General features: G+C 42.8%; 1 protein-coding gene across 1 annotated transcript in view; it reads right to left on the bottom strand.

Annotated features, from left to right (window-relative positions):
* The window catches only part of SAMD4A (sterile alpha motif domain containing 4A), a 348043-nt gene extending 326880 nt beyond the window's left edge, over positions 1 to 21163 (bottom strand). Inside the window, exon 1 of the mRNA XM_030215023.1 lies at positions 20963 to 21163. Within this exon, the coding sequence (XP_030070883.1) occupies positions 20963 to 21158 (196 nt within the window). The 5' untranslated portion in view covers positions 21159 to 21163. The remainder of the gene's footprint in view (positions 1 to 20962) is intronic.
* Between the last annotated feature and the right edge of the window lie 5674 nt (positions 21164 to 26837).

Genomic DNA, 26837 nt, shown 5'->3' with positions numbered 1-26837 from the left:
AGGTAGGCCCATGGGGAGGGCCTGCCTGCATGGCAGGGGTGGCGGGGGTCCTCCAGGTGGTGTTTTGATATGGGCTGGGAGGGGGGAGGGAAAGAGAGGACATTGGCAGGGGGCTTGAGGGGGCTTGGGGGCTTTTAAAAAAAGGAAAAAAAAAGTTATGTGGGTGCCGGCCCAATATTCAGAGCCGGCACCTTCATAGCTAAATGACCTTATAAATTAAGCCACTTAGCTATGCGGTTGCTGGCACTGAATATTACCAGCACCTGCATAATCTGGGACTCCTCCAAAGTGCCACCCCCAGCACCACCCATGACTTGCCCACTTTTTGTTTGAGCGGTCTGAGGAGATATTCAGTGGCACTCTCCAGTTAAGTGCCACTGAATATCCCCAGTTAGGCAGCGCAAAGCTATTTAAGCAGGCAGGAGCCTCTCCTGCCTGCTTAAATTGCTTTGAATATGGGCCTGCTCCTTTTTATTTTACATCACCATTGTGTCCTTTTTTCAAACTGAAAAATGCATCAAAAATGGAACAATTGAAGCAATGTATGCAAATCAGTCTCATGCATAATCATTGTGTATATCCTGAAAACCTGACTGGCAAAGTGGTACTCCAGGACCGACTTGGGAAACACTGCTCTAACTCACAGATTTTTTGGAATGTTTAAATAAAAGGTGCTCTTCATGGCCTGGTAAGCTATATATTTTCAACAAGACCAAAGAATGGCATGTTTCCAAATATTTATCTGCGTAAAAAGACTGAAAATGGTACATGTACGTTTAGGTGCAGAAGAAGGAGACATCCCTGTTTAAGTTGAGGTAGAAAAACAAAGCGAGTACATCTGATATTCAAATAAATGTGAATTATTTTGTTTTCTTCCTCTCCCTCTATCTTCACCCACCAACAGAATAAACAGTGCCGGTCTCAGCAATTACGGGGTCCTGTGCAGATCAGTTCGGTGGGGCCCCCTGCCTCCCCACCTAGCTCTGCCCGTTATTGACAAGATGTGCTTTAAAATTTTTTATTTCAAATAAAGGCAAATCAAGCAAAACTTGTACAGAAAAACTAATTCAAATAAGCACAATGCTATCATAGGAAACCTTTAGGTTTAAAAAGCAAACCCACGTGCATGTAAGGACTGGATAGATGAATTAAAACAAATGCCCTTAATATGTAATGCTTGGTAGCAATAATGAAAGTGATTGAATATTCACATAGCAAGCAGCCTGAGCCAACAGATTTATTTTCCACTGAACATAGTTGACATTGAGGGGCATAATCGAACGCAAATGCCCATGTGTAAGAACGTCCATCTCCGAGAACGGGTCGTGAAGGGGTGGGCCGAATCGTATTTTCGAAAAAGATGGACGTTTATCTTTAGTCTCGAAAATACGGTTTGTGCCAGGCAAATGCATTGGATGTGGGCGTTTTTGAGATGTGGGCGTTTGTTTGAGCTGGGCGTTTTCGTTTTTCAGCGATAATCGAAACCGAAGCGTCCCAGCTCAAAAACGACCAAATCCAAGGCTTTGGGTCATGGAAGGGGCCAGGATTCATAGTGCACTGGTCCCCCTCACATGCCAGGACACCAACCGGGCACCCTAGGGGGCACTTTTAAAATATAGGAAAAAACATTAAATTACCTCCCAGGTGCATAGCTCCTTTACCTTGGGTGCTGAGACCCCCAATCCCCCCCAAACCCCACTCCCCACAACTCAACACCATTACCATAGCACTTAATGGTGAAGGGGGGCACCTACATGTGGGTACAGTGGGTTTTGGGGGGGGTTAGAGGGCTCCCATTTACCACCACAAGTGGTACAGGTAGGGGGGATGGGCCTGGGTCCGCCTGCCTGAAGTGCACTGCATTACCTACTAAAACTGCTCCAGGGACAGGACTTGTTGCTGCTGTATAACCTTGGCACAGCAGTTCACATCGTAAGACTAATCTTGCTGAAAACGTCCTTTATTTCAATAACCGCGTTTACTCACAGTTAACTGCAGATCAGAGGTTGTGCCCCACTGGCAACGAGTCTCCCTGGTACTAAGATTAGCAGTAGCTCTGAGCTGGCAGAATGGTGTACAATGCCCTCTTTCAGCAACATTCAAGGTAAGAACTAAGTTCTGTAATGTGGCTAACACACGAAAGGGATCTAAAACGGACTTACAAAAATGGCCACTACCTCATGGACTACCGGAAACAAAACAGGGCACACTCTGACCCAGTAAGCAGAGGGAAAATCACCATGGGAGAAGAGCCTACCAACTACCAACATCGTGTGACTGTAACACAAGCTAGTGAAGTCACGGAGCCCAATACCCTACACCCACCACAATGCAATGCTGATGTGACCCTGCAGTGCACCCGAGAGCCACATCTGACCCAGGAAAAGGCTGTGAGAGGATCAAACACATTCTGCTGTCATGGAGGTGGGTACGGAATTTGAGGGTGGCATAGAGGCTGGGAAATAAGGTTTTTGCAAGTCGGTTTTTTTTGGTGGGAGGGGGTTAGTGACCACTGGGGGAGTCAGGGGAGGTGATTCCCGATTCCCTCCAGTGGTCAACTGGTCATTTAGGGCACTTTTTTGGGACCTGTTCGTGAGAAAAAAGGGTCCAAAAAAGTGTCCTAAATTCTCGCTAAAAACGCCTTTCTTTTTCCCATTATATCCGGAGAAGCGCCCATCTCTGCTCGGCCAATAACCACGCCCCAGTCCCGCCTTCACCACGCTTTCGACACTCCCCTGTCAACTTTATTTGTTCCCGCGACGGAGTGCAGTTGAAGACGACCAAAATCGGCTTTCGATTATACCGATTTGGCCGCCCATGGGAAACGGACGCCCATCTCCCGAACATGGGCGGTTTTCTCCTTTCGAAAATAAGCAGGATTGTATGAACTTGGCGACTAGTAGTGTGCTGAACTGGACAATGTTGGCATATTTAGATTGACTCTGGACAGTTCTGCATGAAGGAAACCCTTCTCTCATTATTCAATATCTTCTCTGCGAAATAGTAGTAATAAAAAAAAGGCAAGTGCATTTTTATAATATACCACTGCATTCCACATAGCAAAAGGAGCAAGTTCCCACATGCCATCTTTTTCTTTTGATGTAGGCACAGGAAAAAAAGATTTTAAATGCTCCCAGTTTCAACCCAATTAATGGGTTTAAAAAATTGTACTTATAAATTGCAAGTCTGTTTGTTACGTATCTGATTCTCATATCATGAAGTCTGTTTTGGTGGCCCTTTACTAGGTGAAAACATCTCTGCACGAATACAGGGAGTCCCTATAGCCATTCCCTCCAAATGACAAAACTATTTAAAATGTAGAACAAATTAGTACTCTAACCGATGAAACCAATACTTCCTCTGTGTACATCCATATGCTACACAAGCCAGCATCTTGGATAATATAAGTGAGGTCCAATAAAAATGCTACCAACAATAAAGAACGACAATGTGGATAGAGCAGCGTATAGATTTGCTTGCTTTGTTTAGGTAAGGGGATGAGGGGTGAGCGGAGGAGAAAGAAAGAGACCAACCTCATGGGCTTCATTTCTCTCCTACCTGCTCCCTTAGTTCCGGCTCGCAGCACTGCTGCCTTCTTCAATTTTCCAAGCCGTCAGCAGCGTCAATGAGGTAAGCGCACTGCCTTCGGCGGCCCTGGAAGCTCTCCCTCTGTTGCAGAGTCCCACCTATGCGGGACAGGAAATTGCAGCAGAGAAAGCTTCCAGGCCGCTGAAGGCAGTGTGCTTACCTCACTGATGCTTCTGGTGGCTCGGACTGAAGAAGGCAGATGACAGGGCCCTTCAAGGTAGGCCTGGCAATGGCCCCATGAGGCTCGTGGGGGGACTGTAGTGTGTGAGAGGGGGAAGCAGCAGTGCAGCAGTGGGGGGTGGCAGGCAGGGGGGCCCAATGACCCTTATTACCCAGGGGCCCAGATCACTGTCAGTCCACCCCTGATTCCAACTCCTGATCCCCACACTGAAAATGCAGAGCAAATGCATATGTCTGCATTGGATGGAAGTTCTGCACAAATTCTGCATTGCACAGTTGCACAGAATCAGTGGCGTAGGAAGGGGGGCGGGGGGGACGGTCCACCCCGGGTGCATGCCGCTGGGGGGGAGGGGTGTCAGCTCCTCTGGTTCCCTGCTCCCTCTGCCCTGGAACAGATTACTTCCTGTTCCGGAGCAGAGAAAGCAGGGAACCAGCGGAGCTGACACAGCTCCCAGCGACGTGCACTCGGGGTGGATCGGCCCTCCCGCCCCCCCTTCCTACACTACTGGTAAGAATGCACTCTGGGGGGGGGGGGGTGTCGATGCACCGAGGGGGGGGGGGGGGTGTCGCGCTGCACCTGGGGGGGGGGTGCACAGCGGCGAACTGCCCTGGGTGGCAGCTGCCCTTGCTACGGCACTGCACAGAATCCCTCATGAGTAGCTTGTTAACAGCAGTATACAGAGATGAGAGATAACAGACCCGATTAGCTCTTGCAGGTGGTGTACATGCACACATACAGTCAAAACCTACTCTCTAAAAGCACAAAAACAAAACAGTTGATGGATGGATCCCAGATGCAAAGGGAAAACATCTTCATTTTGTTTTGTTTGCCCTTTTCTGTCATTTAATTTTCCAAGTTATTTCATTTATTTCCTCCTGTCAAATTATTTCATTTTCCATTACAGTCACTAGGGGAAGCAATTCTTCCTGTTTTTAATTCTAACGCTGGGGGTTTTCCATTCAAGTTTTATGAAACAAGCTGGTATCAACAGCAGAGGCAACAGCAACCCTCAACAAAAAAAATTGGGGGAAAGTGGCACAAAGAAGCAGCATCAACACGCCAAGCAGTATCAAAAATGTCATGAAGATCCCAAGATACAGAAGGACAAAGTTACACAGAAAGTGACGAACAGCCAAAGACATCAAAAGCAAGAGATGGTGGGGTCAACCATGCCTGTTTAGGGTAAGTCAGAGTACGCTCTGGAGGAGTTCGATAGTGGTTATATTTGGATTTGGGTTTTAGATGTATTTACACACCTACAGAGAGGAGAACGGGTTGGGGGATCAGGTTTGGGATAAATAGCATATAGAAGTCTGCCTCTGTAGCATGACACAGAGATCTAAGTGTCGTTATGCTCATATTAGCCCTCTCCTCAAGTCACTTCACTGGCTTCTTATCTGTTTCCACATACAGTTCAAACTCCCCTTATTGACCAATAAGTGCATTCAAGCTGCAGCTCCTCAGTACCTCTCCACGCTCATCTCTCCCTACATTCCTCCCCGGGAACTCCGTTCACTGGGTAAATGTCTCTTATCTGCACCCTTCTCCTCCACTGCTAACTCCAGACTCCGTTCCTTTTATCTTGCTGCACCATATGCCTGGAATAGACTTCCTGAGCCGGTACGTCAAGCTCCATCTCTGGCCGTCTTCAAATCTAAGCTAAAAGCCCACCTTTTGATGCTGCTTTTAACTCCTAACCCTTATTCACTTGTTCAGAACCCTTATTTTATCATCCTCACTTTAATATTCCCTTATCTCTTGTTTGTCCTGTTTTTTCTGTCCTAATTAGATTGTAAGCACTGTCGAGCAGGGACTGTCTCTTCATGTTCAAGTGTACAGCGCTGCATACGTCTAGTAGCGCTTTAGAAATGATAAGTAGTAGTAGTCTAACTGGGTCTGACACCAGCGGCTACGCTGAGCTCCTGGGTAGCAGCTCGTGGCGCACTGACATATTGCCTTCTCCTACAAAGGCTGTGCCCAAAATATTTGTCAAAATCCATCAAAGTACTGGATGAGATCTATAGTCAGTCATTATAAGAGAACTGAAAAAAAACCTTTGAGAAGAATTCAAAAGGCATAAAAATGTACCATTTTAATCAAATGGATGAGAATGCTGTGGATGGTGTAACCAACAAGAGAAGGGTTGGGTCCTGTGAGGACCTGATATTTTTCCTACCAGATGCAAGGAAGCTCAAGATATCTCTGCCCTGCAGCACATGGCCACAGAGGCATGCCCTGAGGGGTACGCATTGCCCCTTTGCAGCCCCTTCAGAGCACTGGGGAAGCTGTTGCTGCTTGAGACAGCTTGGTGAGTGCCTAATTGTTTCTTGTCATGGGAAAGCAGAAAGTGAGAACTACATCTGTGACAGTCCCTACCAATTTTAAGGGCCCTGTTGACAAGTTTACAGTGCAGCTGACTAGTGTAATTTCAGTTGCATATATCTCATCTAGGGGTTTGATGGGATCAATAATGCCTAAAGCACTTCCAGTTCCTTTGGCTTTGACCCTGGAAGTTGAAATGCCTTCTCAAGATAATACCTTACTGGATATATGGAAAGTGGTCAAGAATACCAAATCTTTTCTTGTGGGGACAGTATCTCTCAGCTGTGTACTTTTACTCAGGAGACTGTACCCAGGCTGCATGCAGATGTTTGATTCAAAATTTTAAAATGTAGGTAGGCAGGTTATAAAACTGGAACTATCACTTATCTCTTTACAGTCATTTAGCATGTTGGCTCTTAAAGACAGTTTTGATATTCATCAGAATTTGCAATTTTTTGAAAATCGCCTTAGAAATAAGGATTTGCTTTAAAAAAAAAAAAAACTTCCCAAGGAATAGATTGCTTACTTCTGAGCTCTTCATGACAAAATACCTTTATGTATGAGGAGACAAGTATTTCTTGTTCTTATTACGTTCCTACTAAGGTGGAAGGTGCTTTTTGATACTTTATCTGTTGAGAGTAGTTTGAATTTAACAGTTTCTTTAAGATAAGTTACTTGTTTTGAAAGAATTTTTAAGAAAAAGGACCACTTGTTTTATGGTCATAAGATTCAAATATTTCCAGAGGTCTCGCATGCTACTGAACAGCATCGTAAAATGTTTCTTTCCCTGAGGTCTGATACACTTGCTTTGGATGGAACCTTTTTCTTTGGTAACCTTGCAAGTGTCTCATTACCTTTCAGGCTAATAGATATCTATTTTCTGATATAACACATCTGGAGAAATGTGTGTTGGGGGGGGGGGGGGTTGGTAAGGATCATATAGTATTTACACTGTCTTAATTGAGAGCTTTAGTTCTAGTTTTTCCTCAGTTAATTTGCTTTTGTTACTTTTTTTTCTCTACTTCCTGAAGAGGGCTGTATATCATTTTTAGGACTACCTGTATGCAGTGTCTCCTCTAAGTCCTCCACCTACATTTCTGCCACTGGTGGTGCTGGTTCAATATCACATTTGCAATGAGAGGTGGGCAAGTTATGCAGGACTCCAGAGGACCTGCCTGTCCCTAATGATTGAAAACAAGATATTTAAGTATTAACCCCCCCCCCCCACACACACACACACACACCCACACACTGGCAGGAATGTGGTTGGAGGACTCTGGCACAGCTCAGAGGGAAAACTGCCTGTATGATTATTTTTTTGAAATGTAAGAAGTTGGAAATTCAAATAACAATAACTTTTTTTTAAGTCATGCTTGATTTAACTGTATGTTGATGGGTGTGAAAAACTGAAAAAAAATCTGCAAACTTTACCAAATACAGCAGCTAGATTGTTTTGCTGTGTTCACAGATTTGACTGGGTAGCTTTTCAGAGGTTACATTGGTTGCCTTTGGAGGGCAGAATAGCTTTTAAATTTTATGTACTTTAATATTTAGATTTGCATATGGATTAGCCTCATCTCTATATATAAAAGGCACCTCCAACGTTCTAATGAAGCCTCAGCTGGAAGTTTGAAGCGGTCTAGATATCCGGTTTCCCCATGAGTGTCTGCCCCGCCCTCGCGTCACAACGTGATGAGGTTGAGGACAGAGAAATGACACTCGATGAATTGCGATCTCCCCCTGCCCCTTGGCGGCCATTTTCAACAGGCAACCGGCATCACAGAGCACCAGCGACAGCCGCGACCAGGCAGGAACGTGGATCTTTCCTGCCTGCCACGAACATTTCCTAAAAAACAACCGCAGTGGATGGAGGGACAGGTGAGACAGCAGGGTCGCTAGACATGGGTGTCTGCTGGGGGAGCAGGGCGAGAGCAGGGTCGCTGGAATGGGTGGCTGCAGAGGGAGATGAGGGTCGCCGCTGCACACAGGGTGGCTGCAATGGGGCAGGGGGAGAGGAGCCTCGCCGATACACATAGGTGCCTGCAAGGGGGCAGGGGGATAGGAGGGTTGCAAGACATGGGTGGCTGCAAGGGGGCAGGAGAAGAGGACGGTCGCACGACATGGGTGGCCACAGGGGGGGCAACGGGAGAGCAGGATGGCTGGAGGGGGTGGGGGAGAGCAGGGTCGCTGGCCATGGGTCACTGCAGGGGGGGCCGGGGGAGAGAAGGGTCGCTGGACAGCAAAACCTTGCTAGCGCCCGTTTCATTTCTCACAGAAACGGGCATTGTTTTACTAGTTATATGTTTTCAATACCGACTTCTCCCTGTCAAGGAGAACATGTTATAGAACTCAGTTTTCACTTAACTTTTCAACTGTAAGTAATGTTAAATATAAACGGGGGGGGGGGGGGGGGGGGGAGGGGGGTCCACCTTGTTTTTCATATCAGGCTGCTAACATTTGGACTCTGCTCCCTAAGTACATTATATTTGAATCACACTATACATGACATTTTGGAAGAAACTGAAAACTTTTTTGTTTTCTAAAACTTTGGAAATCTAGCTCAGTTATCTATATCAAAATTATCCAGTGACTGACCGGCTTCTTTGAAGTAATCCATGATGAACCAGAATTCTGGAAATCACAGAATATAAGAAATGTATTGTATTGTATTTTAGCCATGGGACTGCTACTACTAATCCTACCTGGATACTCACCATTAACATCGCCACTAGGACTAGCTGTGCTCTCCCAGTCACAGGTCTCCCTTTAACATGATAGACCTTCTGAAAAAAATAATCAGGGTGGGGGCTGGGGTTTTTGAATGTTACATCATATACACTTCTACTGCTGTGCTGTTCTGTATACCACACTATCACATGTACCCAAAGAGAGAGAGGTTACAGTGCACACTCAAAACCACAGATCACCTCTGTTAGAGTATTGGAGTCTTTTACTAAGGTGCGCTCACGTTTTTAGCACGAGCTAAAATTGGGCATGCGCTAAACGTTAGAGACACCCATAGGAATGCAATGGCATCTCTAACGTTTAGCACGCGCCCAATTTTAGCACATGCTAAAAACATGAGCGTGCCTTAGTAAAAGACCCCCTATCATTCCTAAATTCACAGTCGAACAGGGACTTTGCTCTCTGCTGATATGCTGTAGCACATTCAGGGGTCCTTTTACTAAGGTGCGCTGAAAAATGGCCTGCGCTAGTGTAAGCGTGTGTTTTGGATGCATGCAGATCCATTTTTCAGAGCACCTGTAACAAATACTTTTTTTTAAATTTTGGCCGAAAATGGACGTGTGGCAAAATGAAAATTGGCGAACCAAAAAAATGTTCCCCAGGGCTTCGGATGAATGTTGGAGATATGGAAGGGAACATTTTTTCATATCTGGTGGGAATGTACATTGATTCAACCTTATTGGAAGGTCATAACGGACAGGTTGTCAGAGGCTTTAGAAGGTACATTTCCATATGATCCTAAATGGTGTCTCCTGGGGTGGGGGAACCAGAGAGGATGGAGATGGCAACAGAGATTTAAAAGAATGGGATTAGCAGCAGCAAAAACCATCATAGCGATGCATTGGAAGAAGAATACAGGACCAACAATTTACAATTGGTTGGACAAATTTAGCACTATCACAGAGCTGGAAAAATTGACAGACAAACGCAGGGGTAGATATAATCCTACGGCGCCAGAATGGTCACACCTAGAGAATATAAAGGGGACAAAGGGTGGTGGAATCAAAGAGTAGGGTGTATTTGGACTGTTGGGGGGGGAGAGGTAAAGAGGGAATGGAGGGGTTGGAGGGCGGGGGGGGGGGGGAGGAAAGGGGGGGAAGGATGGATAAAAGGGTTTGAAGGAAACTGTTAAAATAAAAGATAAGTTGTAATTTGTTCAGAGCCAGAGTACTTGAGATGATGTTTCAATAAAATTTATAAGTTAAAAAAAAAGAAAATTGGCTAACATCCATTTTGGATCGGAGACCTTACCGCCAGCCACTGACTTAGCAGTAAGTTCTCATGCGTTAACAGGGTGGTAATGATCTACACACGTTGAATGCCTTTTACTGCTCCTCCCCACTGCTGCTACGGTTCCTGAAGCTTTCATTTTGGGCCGTCGCTGACGCAACCATTCACACAGGCATTTCCCCTGCCACGTCCATCTGTCCTGAAAGTTGCATCAGAGAGGGCCAGACGGACGCAGCAGGGGAAATGCCTGTGTGAATCGCTGCGCCAGTGATGGCCCAAAAAAGAAAGCTGCAGGCACCATGGCAGCGGTAAGGAGGAGCAGAAAGAGGCAAGCAATGCTCCCAGACAGCCGGACCCGGACCCAGACTCGTGGGAGGAAAGGCAGCAAGGGATGTTGGATTGAGGGTAATTAGAGTGGGCCTCGGGCAAAAGTGGGTGGGCCTGGGCCCACCCAAGCCCACCCATGGCTACACCCCTGCTCTACCCATCAACACCATCAAATCATGGCACATACTTTTTTGCTAGACTAAGCTATATAAAAGGCCATTTAAGCACATAAATGACTAAAATACCACCATTTATGCACCTTCCTGATGCCTAAAACTAGGTGCCTTATAGAATTACCTTCATATGCTCAGTGCACATTAAGCAGAGTGCACAGGTACAGTGATAGACAGTGTTTTCCTAAAGTCTTTTTAAAAATCTTTGTCTATCTCTAAATTCTGAAAAGAAAGGAACAACCTATACAGAATCTGGGGGATAGAGCCAACCGAATTTTGGTTTTGGTTACGGCACTGAAATTGGCCCCAAATCTTTTTTCTGCCCAGTTTTGGCCAAAAGCATAGTCATGGTTTTGGTCAAAACTGACCACGTGTTTTCAGTGGAAGCCAAAAATTTGTGCTTTGTCCCTCCCTCCAATTAGGAGTTGCCTCTCCCCCCCCTCACACACCTATACGTGCCCCCCTCAGGTCTGTCTTACAATCCCTGATGGTCTATGGATGTAGTTAGGGCAGGAATGATCCCCAGTTGCTCCTACCCATGCTGGCTCTGCTCTTAAAATGGATGCCATAAACTCTAGTGGCAATCTTCTGAGACTTCTGCAAAAAGTCATGGCAGCCATTTTGAGAGTAGAGCTCACATGGGCAAGAGCGACTGGGGATCAGTCCTGTCCTGAATATACCACTAAACCACCAGGGGCTGTAAGGTAGTCTCGGGGGGAGGGGTGGGGCGTACTACTCTTTGCTTTTTTTGTTTGCGTGTGTATAATGAGATTGCAAGTAATGCATTTATGATCTTGCATAGTAGTGTATATGGTAAATAGAGTGCTCCAAATACATGCTTTTTGTTTAAAAGTTTAGCAGGAAGTTAAGTCTGTAAATTTTGGGCTGATAAGCTCCTTAGAAATTAGCCTCTCAATGGAGACATGACATCAGCTGTCATTCCAAATGTGGCACAAAGTCAGACATTGTTAAAGCACTGTGGCTAAATTTGAGTTTGTTATTAGCTGATGTCCATGTAAGCGAAGGCTATTTTGCTTGGAGGTAAAATATGGTCTTTCATTATTATCTATATTCTGACTTGGATACTATTTGGGCAATTCTACAGACTCTGCTGGGTATGATGAAGATGCAGCGTTTTAATCAAACTCGTAGTATGTAGAAGCTAGATTCTTTGAGAAAGGAACCTGCAGTGATTGTTTTCAAGTACAAGTACTGGTCAGCTTATAGGGGCCTTTTTACAGAGGCGCGCTGAAAAATGGCCTGCGGTAGTGTAGACGCATGTTTTGGGCGTGCGCAGAATCATTTTTAGCGCACTTGTAAAAAATGCCTTTTAAAAATTTTTGCTGAAAATTGCCACGCCAGCCACTGACCTAGTGATAAGGTCTCACGCGGTAACCGGGCGGTAATGGTCTATGTGCACAGAATGATGATTACCACCCGATTAACGCTCGCGCACCAGAAATTACAAATATTTTCCAGCGCGCCAAGCAGACATGCATGAAAAATGAAATTACTGCAAGGGCCACGCAGTAGCCGGGCGATAACTCAAAATTGACACGCGGTGGGAATGCTTAAGGCACCTACGTGGCTTAGTAAAAGGGCCCCATAGTGTTAGTAGGGAAATGATATTACAATTAAATATTTATATATTAGAAAATAATTTGAGAAATGTATTGCTTTTGATTGTAATTTTTCAAAGTATATACCATATATACTCAAATATAAACCCATCCGCATATAAGCCAAGAAAACAATTTTCCCCTAAAAAAAGGGGGGGGGGGGAATGTTAACTTATACCGATAATTCTCTCTCTCCTTCCTTCCCTCCCTCCCCTGTGGCATCTGTCATTCCTGCTCTGGTGTCCTGCTGCACCTGGCTCTGCCCCCACCAGCCCCCTCCAACTGGAAATGCTCAGTCCTTCCTTGCAACGAGAACCCCCCCCCCCCTTTACTGGGCCACCTTACAGCCCTGGTGGTCCAGTGGTGAGCTGAGGCAGAGGCAATCCTCCTACACTGCCGCCCGTGTAGTCTCTGTAGTTATAATGTCTGCCATGAGTTTCCAGCCACACTATTTATTTATTTATTTGATATTTGTATCCCACATTATCCGAATTCAGTTTATCAGTTCTATGTGGCTTACGTGAATAACAAAACAGTACAAAGTAATGAATAAGAACATTAGAAAAACCTGTAGCTTTGAAAAGAAAAACTTGATCATCCTGAAGCAGGTTATAGATAAGTTTGTAATAAAAACCAAGAGATTTGATGATAAAATTCCTTGGTTTGTTTATACAAGAAACTCTTCTTTCCATATGTTTAAGAACACACATGTGTCATTAACACGACCTTAGTCACTTCCACAGGATACACTCCTTCCAACAAAGTAGAAAGCAGGCAAATTGATATGGTGGAATGTGTGAGCCCTGAGTCCAAAACCCAGCAAAAACCTACTGTACCTACATATAGGTGACACCTGCAGGTATAAGGGCAATTGTTGTAGTGTACAGTAGGTTTTTGGAGGGCTCACCATATAATATAGGTGGGTAATAGTATACCTGGGACCTTATATGTGAAGTCTACTGCAGTGTCTCCTAGGGTGCCCCACTCCTATTCTGGAATGTCTGTGTGGACAGTCTACTAAGAATGCTGACCCTTCAGGGGTGGACTGACCATTGGGACAAAATGGCAGTGCCCGAGGGCCCACAACAGTATGGGGCCCACTGTGCTCTAATCTCTATCTAGTTTAATCATTTTTTATAGGTGGTTAAGAGCCTATGAGCCTTTTTGGCTGAGGGCCCAGATCACTCTCTGTCCACCCCTTGGCCCCTCAAACATCCCAATGGCTTGTTTTTGTGCATTCTTCCCTTGGATTTTTTTTTTTTTCAAAAATGGTCCTAAAAAATAGAAACATTGAGCACAAAAATGTCTAGCAAATGGCCATTTTTGAAACAAAAAGTTGGACATTTTTCTGGTTTGAAAATAGCCATGTTCACTACTGGATTTTTGGACGTTTTTCACAAAATGTCCAAAATTGGATTTAGACATCACATTCTATTTGCAGAGAGTTTCTTGTAAAACAATATAGGATTTCCACACGCCCTGACTTGGATTTTGGAATTCCCCTCTGAACATCTTTTTGAAAATGCCCTTCCACATGTCTTTATAAAATAGCCTAGTGGACTCTCCAGCTTAGGTGAGCTGCTATAAAATTACTCTCCATGTGTCTATGAGAACATTCCTTTAGCATATCAGGACCTAAGTATGTCTGTCCATTTCCCCCCTAACAACTTTCAAATTGTTCATCCACTTTCATTTAAAAAATTGTACCCCAGACAATACAGCACCAGCTCACACTTTTCATGTTCTTTCAGTGCTTTTGATATGACCTTTTTGTTTCCAAATATCTTCCAAAAAATATTTGAGAGTTGCTATTCAGTTTTTTCCTACTAATCATTCTGCAGAGAGTAAATAAAAGGAACTAATGTGAATCAAGTCTTTACTGTGTAGAACAATTATTAATTGTAATTACACATGTAAATTTGTGGAACCTGCAATGACACAGGCAGAACATCTGCAGTGAAAATTAGATAGTACTGTCTGCTGCTAAAGCTAAGCCGTAACAAACATAAGCCCAGGATCATCATTTGGCCCTCAAACCCATCTGTAGATCTTTAACTTTTACCTGGCACATCTTTTATGAAAGCTCATTCATAGTTCTAGCAGTTGTTTATGGAAAAGACAGCATGTACACTGATGCACAATTAAACCTTGAAACCTTCTGCTCAGTGTGCTGCTGAGGCTAAGAAAGCAAATAGAATGTTAGGTATTATTAGGAAAGGAATGGAAAACAAAAATGAGGATCTTATAATGCCTTTGTATCGCTCCATGGTGCGACCGCACCTCGAATATTGTGTTCAATTCTGGTCGCCGCATCTGAAAAAAGATATAGTGGAATTAGAAAAGGTGCAGAGAAGGGCGAGGAAAATGATAAAGGCAGCTGAAGGGAGATATGATAGAGGTCTATAAAATAATGCGTGGAGTTGAACGAGTAGATGTGAAGCATCTGTTCACGCTTTCCAAAAATACTAGGACTAGGGGGCATGCGATGAAGCTACAATGTAGTAAATTTAAAACGAATCGGAGAAAATGTTTCTTCACTCAACGTGTAATTAAACTCTGGAATTCGTTGCCAGAGAATGTGGTAAAGGCAGTTAGCTTAGCGGAGTTTTAAAAAGGTTTGGACAGCTTCCTAAAGGAAAAGTCCATAGACCGTTACTAAATGGGGAAAATCCACTACTTCTGGGATAAGCAGTATAAAACGTTTTTGGGATCTTGCCATGAGTTTGTGACCTGGATTGGCCACTGTTGGGAACAGGATGCTGGGCTTGATGGACCTTTGGTCTTTCCTAGTATGGCAATACTTATGTAAACGCATTTGGGGGTCCTTTTACAAAGCCGCGGTAAAAAGTGGACTGCAGTAGTGTGGGCACAATTTTTAGGTGCACGCTCGGCCATTTTTTACTGCAGCTGGGAAAAAGGCAATTTTTTTAATGGGCCTGTGCTAATATCAAAACTAGTGCATGCCTATTTACGACCTGAGCCCTTACCACCACCCATTGACCTAGTTGTAAGGGTTCACATGCTACCCACTCGGTAACCATGCAGTGCACTCCAATATGGGTGTGCTACTGCTCAATTTGGCATGCGCCAAAATCAGAATTACCACCAGGTGCACACGCTACCTTGGCGGTAGTGCTGATTCGGCGCATGCTACCTGCGCGTTAGCCCTCCCGCACCTTTGTAAAAGGGCCCCCTGATTTGTTAAATGAAGTAAATCTGGAAGGATCATAAGGAGACTTTAGAAAAGAATTTGGGTGCCTAGGAGATCCGTTATGAGAATGATGTTTATGACGAGTGCCTCCAGTAGTAATATTCAGCTTTACTGGCGGATGTATTTCTTGATAGTGTTCTCTCAATGGTTGGGTTTGTTGGATATACTTGGAATTCTGGAGTTGGCTCAAGTCAGCAGAATTTTCAGCCTGATGGTATAAATGTGTTAGTTGTCTTTAGTAAGCTGAATCACTGCTTTAAAAATGCATTACAAATTATTCAGATTGCAGCGGCAAGGTTGGTGATGGGAGTATCCAGATATGTGCATACCAGCTCTGTAATAAAACAACTACATTGGCTGCCTGTGGAATTTCAGGTAAAGTATAAGATCTTCTCTTTGTCCCTCAGACACTGTATGAAAAGGCTACCTGGTACTTCATGCAGGTGTTGTCAGTCTATCATCCAGGAAGGAAGCCGACATCAGAGGCAGAAATGCGGTTATAGATCTAGACTGTGACTACAACTCATTATGTTGAGGCTAAGTCTGCTGGTCCATTGCTGTGGAACGCCTTGTCAGGTCAGCTGCGTCTCTGTGTGAGTACTGTGCAATTTAAGAAGCTATTGAAGACTCAGTTTTTTGGGCAAGTATTTCTCTAATATGTGACTATTTGATGAGATCGGGGTGGTTACAGTAGTAACGATGAGTGTACGAAGGGGTGGGTGGGTGAGTGCTTGTACTGAGTTTGTATTGTGTATGTTTTTTGTAATCCACCTAGGTGAACTATAAATATTTAAAATAAATACATCAAATGAATAAACAGCAACTTCATCTTTTCTGCAGTATTCAGCATATCTTATATTCCGCCCCTCCGGTTACAGAAAAGAGAACAGATCACAATTAAAAGATAAATAGAATGAAACACTTAAACAGAAAGAAACAAATCCTATGACGTGTTCTTCAACACTAAAGATATCTACATTGATTACATTGAATTATTGCACACTAGATATCTCACCAAGTCAGAAAAGGAGCCAGTTAGGCAGCTTATCTTAAAAACAAACTAATCTACTTAGCAATCTGCTCATGGCAGTTAAGAGACAGTTATTTTCACAAATTACCATTTATTTGCTGTAACTCAAAATACTCTCTTCCAGACTACTGCTATCACATGATAAAATATACAATAACAGGATGCCTTGAAAATGGAAAATAATCACCCCATGATGGCCTTTTTTTTTTCAGTTCAGTTTATGACACTTGGATTTATTCCCCTTTGGAATTGGTTATTAATCCAAAGTGGTTTCTGGCTCCACACATTAATTTGCAATTTCCTCAAGACATGACAGACACCACCATCACCACCACAAGACTACTTAGCACTCTCTCCTCTTTGAAGCGGAAATGCTCTGCTCATGTAGAGCAGAACTACCCCCTCATTTTAAAACTCGGTGCCTACATTTATGCATCAAAAGCACACATAAATGATAGATTACTAGCACTTACATCCGTGACTGGTACAATTATTTATTTATTTACTGGGCTTTATGAAGAGATTCACCCAAGGCAGTGTACAGCAGGTACAGTTTAACACAAAACTTACAATTTTGTTAAGAGCATAATAACAGTAAAATGACCACATACAACCATCAATACAATCAATACAATACAATTATGCGCACATATGCTAGTTGGGCGCTTATCCTGGGATTCTACATATCACACTGAGATTTCTGCGTGGAAATCAAAGCGAATTCCATAACAATGTGCATAACTTAAATTAGTTAAGAAGCTAATCAGCACTGATAATTGGATGTTAACAACAGTTTATCAGCACTAATTGGCATTAATTAGAATTTACATGCACTACTTGCTAAGCATGTTCTGTAATGTGGTGCTTGTAAATATTTATTTATTTTATTTATTTGTTACATTTGTATCCCACATTTTCCCACCTATTTGTAGTCTCAATGTGGCTTACATAGTACCGGAGAGGCATTTGCAGACTCCGGTGTAAACAAATACATAAGTGATATTGTGTATAAGTTGCATAGTTGAAAACTGGGTGTGGAATGGGAAAGTCGTGGGTGTTGTTATAGAATACACACGCTCCGCGCCTAATGTAGACATTGGGATATACACCAGATTTTACTTAGCATAGTTGACCATGACTAAATTTAGTCGCATGGACCAGCGCTTGGCATATCCTATAAACCGCATGGAAATTTAGGATTATTCTATAAAGTACGCCTAAATTAAAGCATATTTATAGACTACGCCTAAGCAAATTTCATTTTGGCATTGAAGTTTTAGGCATGATATATAGAATCTAGTCCTAAGTGGTATTCTCATTTAAAGCCTAAATGCAAGGGGGCATACGGGCAGGGTATGGGCGTGTTCAACATTTCATGCAAATGACTTACAGAACACTGTAAGTGGCGTGCTAAAGTGCCAGATTTATGCATGTGCATTTACGTCTGCTACTGACATGGCATAAATGGGCACACCTAAATGTCGGTGTGGAGATGTCAACTTATATCAGTATTCTGTAATAGAATCTAGGCACTCACCCCCACGTGCCTAGCATTCCATGCCGAAATCAAAATATATTCTGTAACAATGCAAGTAACTTATTGGCTTAACAAGCCAATCGGCATTGTTAACAGCACTTAACAAGCAATAATGAGCACTAATTGGCAAAATTTAGAATGTACGTGCGCCTAAATTTTAATGTGTGCAGGAAAAAGGGGCATGGTTATGGGCAGGAAAATGAGCATTTCACGGGCATTCCAAAATTTACGTGCGTTGTTATAGAATATGGCCCTCTGTGCCTAAATCTATATGCCGGGATGTACGTCACATTTTCATTGGTGTAAATGGAAGCATGTTGTTTTAGGTGCTAGAATATCAACTTAGCATATTCTATTTACCGCAGCTAAATATAGGCGCCACTTGTAGAATAAGCTTAGTCATGGATTTTCTAGGCACCATATATAGAATCTGACCCTCAGCATGCTGCATCTAAGTGCCAAATTTGTGATGCCTACGTATAAAATTGTGCCCCCTACTGTCCAATATTCTTAAGTGACAGAAGGTTCAAGTAAAGAACCTTAATAGTGGTATACAGCTGAATGATATATTTACATATCAACAATCTTAATTCATTTTTTTGAAACTTACAGGCTTACAAAAAGACCTCTATGCTGAGTGCCATTTGTTATAGTCTGTAAATCCCCTGTTCCTCGTGTTACTCAGAACAGAGGATCAACTGCACCTCATACAGATACCTACTAATTCATGTTTCAATTTTTGTATTCACCAGCGTTAGCAATGCATTGAAGATGAATGATAGATGATGTACCATTCCAATAGTGACATCTCTGCAGTTTTTGTAGCTATGTATATAGCAAACGTGGGTCAGAGGTCTGCGGGGGAAAACGCTTAGCACATGCAACTCTAAATTAGCTTTCATTTAGTTACAAGTTCACTCAATGGGTTTTATTTGTCATCACCCTGCTGAGGTGGAAGCAAAAATGTGACAGTTTTCTGAGTGCACAACACAGAGAGAGAGAAGAAAAGTCACCTGCTCCTGAGCTATGATTGAAGTGAGACAGCTGTTCAACTTCTAAAGAAGAAAGATTTAAACAAAAAATAATAATAAATTGCTGAATCTCTGAGGTAGGCTGGAGCATGAAAAACTGTTTACACCATGGAGTTCCTTGTAATCTGACACTCACTTAAAAGTGAAACAAACACAGTATGATGATACCTGACAATACATTTAGGCTTGGAACAAGTTTTGGATTGGTAGTCAGGCCCCTATGTGAGAAAACAATTTGTTCACTTTGGATACAATCACAAATGAACAGCAGCAGATGGCTGACTTGACATGAAACAGATAATCAGCTTACATTCATCAAATACTGCTACAGAAATATACAGGATTATACACAAAGATAAATGAAAGCCTTGAAATCCACATAGGATTCATAGGGGAAATCTAACTGAACTTCTTGAGGAAATCAAATTTACTGTAAGAGAAACAACTGAACAAATCAAAATACCTCTCAGTGGAAAGATCTCTTTGTGTTACAATGCTTTAATATAAATTAGTATGGAGTTAATCACTATATCACCAGTTGGCTGTTTAGTTACAAAGAGCTGTATCTTTCTAGGTAGAACTGAGAATGACTATTTTAGTTGGACTGTAGGCATTTAAAAAAAACCAAACCTAATATCCAGCAGCTAAGTGGTGATTTTCTCTAGTAAAATAAGATTAAAATGTTCACAAACAATCAATTATGCTTAATTATGTCCCATACCCAAATGTCTGTAGTTTCCTATACTGTACTGAAATGTGAACGTTAACATAGTTATCTGTCACTCACATACACTATATAAGGAAATAAACAGATTCCAGTCTTTTCACTATTGCCAGTTCAGAGCTGTTGTCTGAAACAGCTTTGTACTGGCAATAATGGTTGGTTTTCTAAGACATATTTAAATACTCTTTAGGCCTAGCAGTATTGCACTGGATGTTGTCATCAAATGGCAGAACAAACAGTTGCCAAATATTGCAGGCTCTGTGCTCTAATATGGAACAGCTGGAAAAGGACCCTGCATTCTTTTCACTGAGTAAACACTGGGGGCTCTGTTCAGTCTCCTGCTGCAATCAGGCCTAAAGAATTTCACCTATCAGAAAATGCAACCGAGACTATCCCCCTGCATAAACTATCCACCCCCCCCCCTCCTTGTATTCCAATAAGGTGTGGTACTGAATTTAATTTCAGAAAAGCAATTACAGTGTGTAACTGCTATAACTTCCATGCCTCAATAAATAAAAACCCACTGTCCAGCCCTCTCTCGATATCCTCATGGGTATTTCAAGAAAGTCCAGAGACCTTGTATTATGGAAAGTTTCTATCTGTATGACAATATGTTTCAATTTAAACATACTGGTACTAAGTTTAAATGTAGATGAGAACATTATAGAAAGGCAAAGGAATATTATTATTATTATTATTTGTTGCTTTTGTAACCCACATTTTCCCATATAAATATAGATATTTTCAGGGTATAAATGTATTATTCACATAAAACACAGTCTTATTGCAGAGAATATGTTAATCCCTCCTCCATGAAACATTATATATTCCAAAAAAGAACCACACAGTATTAATATATTGTTTTATCATTACTATCTATAACTAGCCAATTCTCAAATAGAACATATTTTCTGTAGCTTAATGCTATCTCTATTCTGCATGCTCTTTGCAGCAAGCAAGCCACGTTATCCAAAAGAAGCCTAGAAAATCCAGACTCTACGTGATCTGACTTACTTATTCACAGGAAACTGCATGAGAGAAAAATCAGTCAGTCGTGGTAGCCCGGTTATCACACACACTACATAGGTGAAAGTACTAAAACAGGCTGAAATAAAAGTCATCGCAAGTCTATAGTCATGGTTAGGCATCATTTTATGCGAAACAAGCCCTTGTCAAAACCGCTGCAAGACCCAAAAATACCCACAATTAAATATTTCAAAATGAATCAGTTGCACCAAACTTACCGGGGTTGTTCGCCTCTCCTTCAAGAACGTGCAGTTCGGTGCAATCTGCCAAAGAATGCTCCAGACAGATCTGCAGGAATCGAGCTTGGGTCCGGCTTACCCTTTTCAGCAGGGAGAGCAAAGCAACAGTCTGCTCACATTCGTTCCAGCCCTTAAACCAACCTGCAAGCATTCCAACCTGATCCCGAAACATCATGGTGAGGGAACCTCTTCCAAATCCAGGGAAAGTTTGGTGTCAACAGCGAAAAAAATTGTGTAGACTTGAAAAAAAATAGCTATACTTTTCGGCACGGTAAAGGTATGTATACGTTTTTCTTCGGTTACGTTTTGCTGGCGCTTGACAGATTTCAGGGAGAGCGATATAAGCAATTCTCCAGGGAGGCCCACAAGACTGTTGGTTCACCTTTTTATTTTAGTACAGCTCATCCAGATCTCTTCTCCCTGGGGTGACAGAGCGGCCCCTCCACGCCCGCATTCCCAGGCGATGTTCACAACTGTAAAAAAAAAAAAAAAAATGCTATAACGTGATATACAAAAATGGTGCGCTTCGATATGATCTAATCGTTTCGGAAGGCTAAAGGCGGTCTCCACAGTTTTAGGTCAAGAATTCAAGGAAGAAAGCAGCGAGTCTTTAAAAATTCAGCCCACACACATCCACAGGGTTGAGAAAGGGATGATGATATGCATCTGAGAAATTTAAAAAATCTCTCTCTTCCTGACAGAAACACATCAGCTAAATCCGATCTGATCCCCCTTAATGCATCAGAGGCTCCCACACCCACATTTTAGTCAGATACCTGCTAAAATGCAACAGATCATTCATAGAAGGGGAAACTTACCTCCTAGCTGCAAAGCTATATACATAAAATCCAAAGTAGCAGCCTTGCTATCTCTCTTGTGAAGCAGAGCTCCATCTACTGCAATCGCATCAGACCAGACCCTTTAGGCCTTAAGTAGCAGTCTGAGACAAGAATAAAACTATACCCACCCCAGACCTCAAACCACTCTGTCGCCACGAGTAAGCAGACCCTCGCAGCTTCCTGTGACCCTGCTCTTAGAATAGAATATAGCATCAAATCAGAGCCTGGATTACCTCTGCTAACCCAAGGATCTTTTTTCCCTTTTCCCCTGCAGAAATGTTAGAGATCCGCTGCTCGATTAGCTTATACTTAGACCAAGTCCTCGAGAACCGGGAACTGTTTAATCAATGAGAGCTTTCTAACTGTACTGATGCTCTCTTGGATGAGCAGCCCTGAATGACTGGAAAGAAAAAGTTGACTTCCTGCGGTCTATTCCTGCCTCAAAGCCGGGATCACAGAAGAAGCAGTCTTCTAACTGCTCGTTTGTTCTGCCCCAACCTTTGGAGAGAAAGCTGGAACGCACCTCTCTTTTGTATCTATGACCACAACGAAACCCCGTCTGAGAAAGGGAGGCAAAAGAGGCTCTAAAAGGATCGCAGCCTTTCAAAAAAAAAAAAAGCCAGTGAAATCCGTTCCCCACCGACAGTGCTCTCTCCCTCTCTCTCTCACACACACACGCTTCTCTGCAACAGTGACCGAAAATACAGCAATCCCCCTCCCAGTGCTTCCACCACACATTCCTTTCAGAGCCTGCACCGGCACAAACCTGACCCAGAAGCATTCCTTGAGGCTGGCCAGATCCTTTCTGTGCACTGGCTTTCTTTTCTTCTTTTCCTTGTTGTTACATGAGTTCTGGCTGGGCATTCCTGGAGTCTGCCATCCCGAGTTCCCGGCGCGAGCCCGAGGCAGCCTCTGTCCCCTTCCCTCCGCGAGACCGTGGCACTCTGGAGCAGAGCGGCGCGAGCCCTGCTTCCCACATGTTAATAATTAACATAAACCATTACGTCATGGGTTGGCAGCGCGAGACCCTCGGAGAGAGGGAGTTACAGAGAGAGAGAGAGAGGGGCAGACACCGAAATAAAGAGCGGAGCTCAGAGGAGAAGCGGGTTGAATTCCTTCTCCTAAGGGACTCAATAGATCATGGGCTTAGAGTTAAAAGGGAAAACAATGACCGCATAGGAGGGAGGAGCAGGGTGCAGTGTTTCAGCAGCTCAAGACCATCAAAATACTGTAGCAGTTTCTTCTAAGGTGTGGGAAAGAGTTTTGAATTTAAGAACTTTGAAGTGATGCCCAAGAAGTGCTGTAGATCGAATGGTGTAACTGTGGAACCGGATGGGGCTAGACTGGTTCTGAAGTCTGGAGATCATAACTGGAAAGTCTCTACATTTGCCCCATAAAGGTTGCAGACCCCTTCATTGTTCCCCAAAGGCTGCCTGGGGGAGGGGGGACCAGGGGGAAGACAAAGACTAGGCCAGTGATTCCCTCAGAGATAAGCATGCAGTGGAGGCAGTGCATGCAAATTTCTTTAATGAATATTCATTGTGGATATCCTGAAAACCTGACTGGCTGGGGTGCCTTCAGGACCAGCTTTGGGAATCATTGGGCTAGACCTAAGGAGCAGAGTAGTTCATCTCTGATTTGTCTGTTCCATTCTCAGCCTCACCTCTCCATTCAGGCTTCCACCTGTCTGAGGGGCAGATGCAGAAAACTTCGCTCTAGCTCTACCATGAAATTTGCACTCCAAAACTATCATAGCATGCTTTAAGCAATCAGCATGCAAGTTACTGCTGTGTTAAAATTCTGGTAGTAATCTGCAGCTCTTTACATAATGTCACATTTTCTGTCAGTGCCTGAGCAGTGATTGGCAGCAGTCTGTATCAGCCCCCTCCAATCCATGCCCCAACAAGTCCCCCCGCTTCCCACCCCCAACTTAAATACATCCCTGGTGTCCAATGTGCCTCCCTTTCCAATCTCAACTGTAAAACATAAATAAATAAAAAAAACTCCCACCTTTCCCTGGTATATAGTGCATCTCCCACCCTTGACCCCTCTTCCAGGCCCTCTCAACCTCCACCAGTTCATAACTTAAAGGAGGCAGAAGCAGGCTGACTTGCTCTTGCCTCCAGTGCTGCCATCTTGAGAAATGGCAGTGCTCAGCACCCACCCACCCACCCCCATCCTAGGATGCACTGGGTGTTGTGAAGCAGCTATATAAGATAATTTTTCCCTTATTTGGTAGTGTCTGCCCTACTGCCAAATAAGGAAAAATTTCCTTTATATGGCAGTCTGACCTTAAGAGTTCAGGTCCAGGACCCGGATTTGTCTTTTTTGCTGTCCGTGAAATTTGCAAGATTTGCTGCGAACTCCACATCTCCAATGTGTCAGTGCTTTTCTGTCTGTTTGCTGATGGTCCAGCTGTTGCATCCATAGAGTATAATAGAAAAAAGCATTGTACATACAATGCAGATCTGTGTAAGGACACATACTTGCTCTTAATAGATTTTCATTGGCACTATCTAGACGATGATGATGATAAAGTGCCAGACACTGTCATATTTCTCGACTGCTGGAGCCCTTCTTATTGATAATTGATTTCAGGAGACAAAAAGTGTCCATAACTGTTATGTCTTCATTATCTACTCTGAAACTGGTGGTTGTATCTATTGCCATAACTTATATCTTTGTTAGATTTGGTTGCAAGCCCATTCTTTTACTTTTTGGGTTTTTTTTTTACTTTGATCCAGAGGGCCACGAAGTCTTCTTCACTTTCTGCTATGGGGTGTCATCAGCATATCAGAGGTTGTTGATTTTCCTTCCTCCTGTTTTGAATCTAAGTCCATCTTCTTGCAATCCAGCTTCTCTCATGTATTTGACATGGAAGGTAAACAGATATGGTGGAAGGATACAGCCTTACCTTACTACTTTCTTAATTGAAAAATAATCTGTTTTGCCATGCTCTTTCTGGACGGTTGCTTCTTCTACAGAGTAAAGATTCCTCATTAGAGTATGAAAATGTTCAAGAAAACCCATTTCCTAAAGGTTACCATGTTTTAATATAATCAACATAATTGAAGGTCTTACTATGGTCGACAAAGCACATGCACATTTCCTTCTGGTATTCTTTAGCTTTTTCAAATTATCCAGCAGACATTGGCAGTGATGTCTTTTGTTCGCCAACCTTGCTTATAGTAAGTTTTCTGACTGGAATATGTCTAGTCTGGAACGTGCATTCCTTATATGTGTGCATTTTTTCACAGTATAAGAGGCAACGTGTTTCTTTAGTTTGGCAATGTATGGAGAGTCTAGTTTATTGGGGTACCCATTTCAGTTTTTGTCAGTACATTTTCTAATTTGTGATCACTTATTCTGTGTTTGATGAGGACCTTTCTCTGTGTTCTGCATGTATGATCAACATGGGGGGGGGGGGGGGGTCTGCTGGTGTATAGTTTCTATATATGGATCTATAGCAGTTTATCTTATTCTGTTTTCCAGTAAGAGGTGCGCTGATATTCTAGCATGAGGGACACAACTCTGGTCTGTGCGTGCCAAAAGGCATCCAGATTGGATATCCTGAATATTCAACTGGCTAGTAGCACTTGAGGAATGGAGTTTCCTCAACTTGTTCTAGTACCTGCTGTAAAAAGTTTCATAGACTGGGTTGTTGGGATCTGGCAGTTAGTGCTGCTTTGTTATGGTAGGTTTGCTATATTGATTCTGAGTCTCTCTTTTTTTATTTTTTATTTTGCAGAGCTATTTTTTTTTTTAATTGTTTCACAATGTGCCTGGTAGTGGACAGATTTTCTATTGCTGTTACTGATGTGACATCAGAATGTTATATTATTTATTTATTTATTTATTTATTTGTTCCTTAGTGAATAGTAAGGGAGATGTCTTAGTTCACCTCTGTGGAGGAGTTTATGTGAATGCAGAGTATGTCTGCAGAAATAGATTTGCAAGGTAAAAGGTTAAAACTGTAAAATCACACATCTGCTTCATTAGTAATATATGAAAAACAGGAACTGGAATAGGGTCCAAGAGCAGCCCCTCTTCCTACAAGGGGGCATACAATCCTGAACCAATGATGAACTACCAAAGAGCAGAGAATCTGCTGAAGCAGACTGCCCTCATCTTGTCTTATGAAAGATTTGAACCCTTATACAGCGTTAAAAATATTTCAAGCATATTGTTAAAGAAAATTAAAAATGTTGCACTAGATCAGCCCAAAGGTCCATCAAGTTTGTTTCTAACAATGACCGATCCAAGTCACAAGTAATCAACAGGACTACAGGGTACTGTAGATCCATTCCTTGATGCGTATTCCTAGGGATAAACAGTGACTTTTCAAAGTCTTCCTGGCTACTAATAGTTTATGGATCTTTTTCTCCGGGAACATGTTTAAATCCTTTTTGAACCTAACTGTGGTGACTGCTTTCAATACATCTTCCAGTAACAAATTCCACAGCTTAATTGTGTGTTGAGTGAAAAAAAATATTTTCTCTGATTTGTTTTAAAAGTACTACCTATTAGCTTTGTAGAGTGTCCCAGTGATAGTACTATTTGAAAGGGTAAACAACTATTCCTATTTATTTGTTCCACCTCACTCATGATTTTCTAGATCACTATCAAAAAGAAACATCACAAAATTATTTTCTTTATCATCACATGATAAAATTGTACCCTGAAACAAATTGGACCCATTCTGTATATCGCGTGGAAAAATTCAGCATGCGCCCAACTTTTGATGTGGATATTTATGATTGTGTTCTACAACGGGCACAGAAAGGACGGTGCCCGTTATAGAATACACTCATAAACATCTGTGCCTAAATCGGATAGCACACTGAATTTCCACACCTCTCCACAGTTCCGTGCAGAAGTTGCATGCCAAAATTCCACGCGGTTCTTGGCACAATGCCATCAGCGCGCATAGTGTGACAATGTCATGCGCACAGGTACCACTTCACAAAAAAAAAGAAAATGGCTACCAGAGGGAGAAGGATGCAAAATTTCTCTGA

This window comes from Microcaecilia unicolor, chromosome 9 (assembly GCF_901765095.1).
Source record: "Microcaecilia unicolor chromosome 9, aMicUni1.1, whole genome shotgun sequence".
Lineage (NCBI taxonomy): Eukaryota > Metazoa > Chordata > Amphibia > Gymnophiona > Siphonopidae > Microcaecilia > Microcaecilia unicolor.
This window is presented reverse-complemented; position numbering and strand designations above follow the sequence as displayed.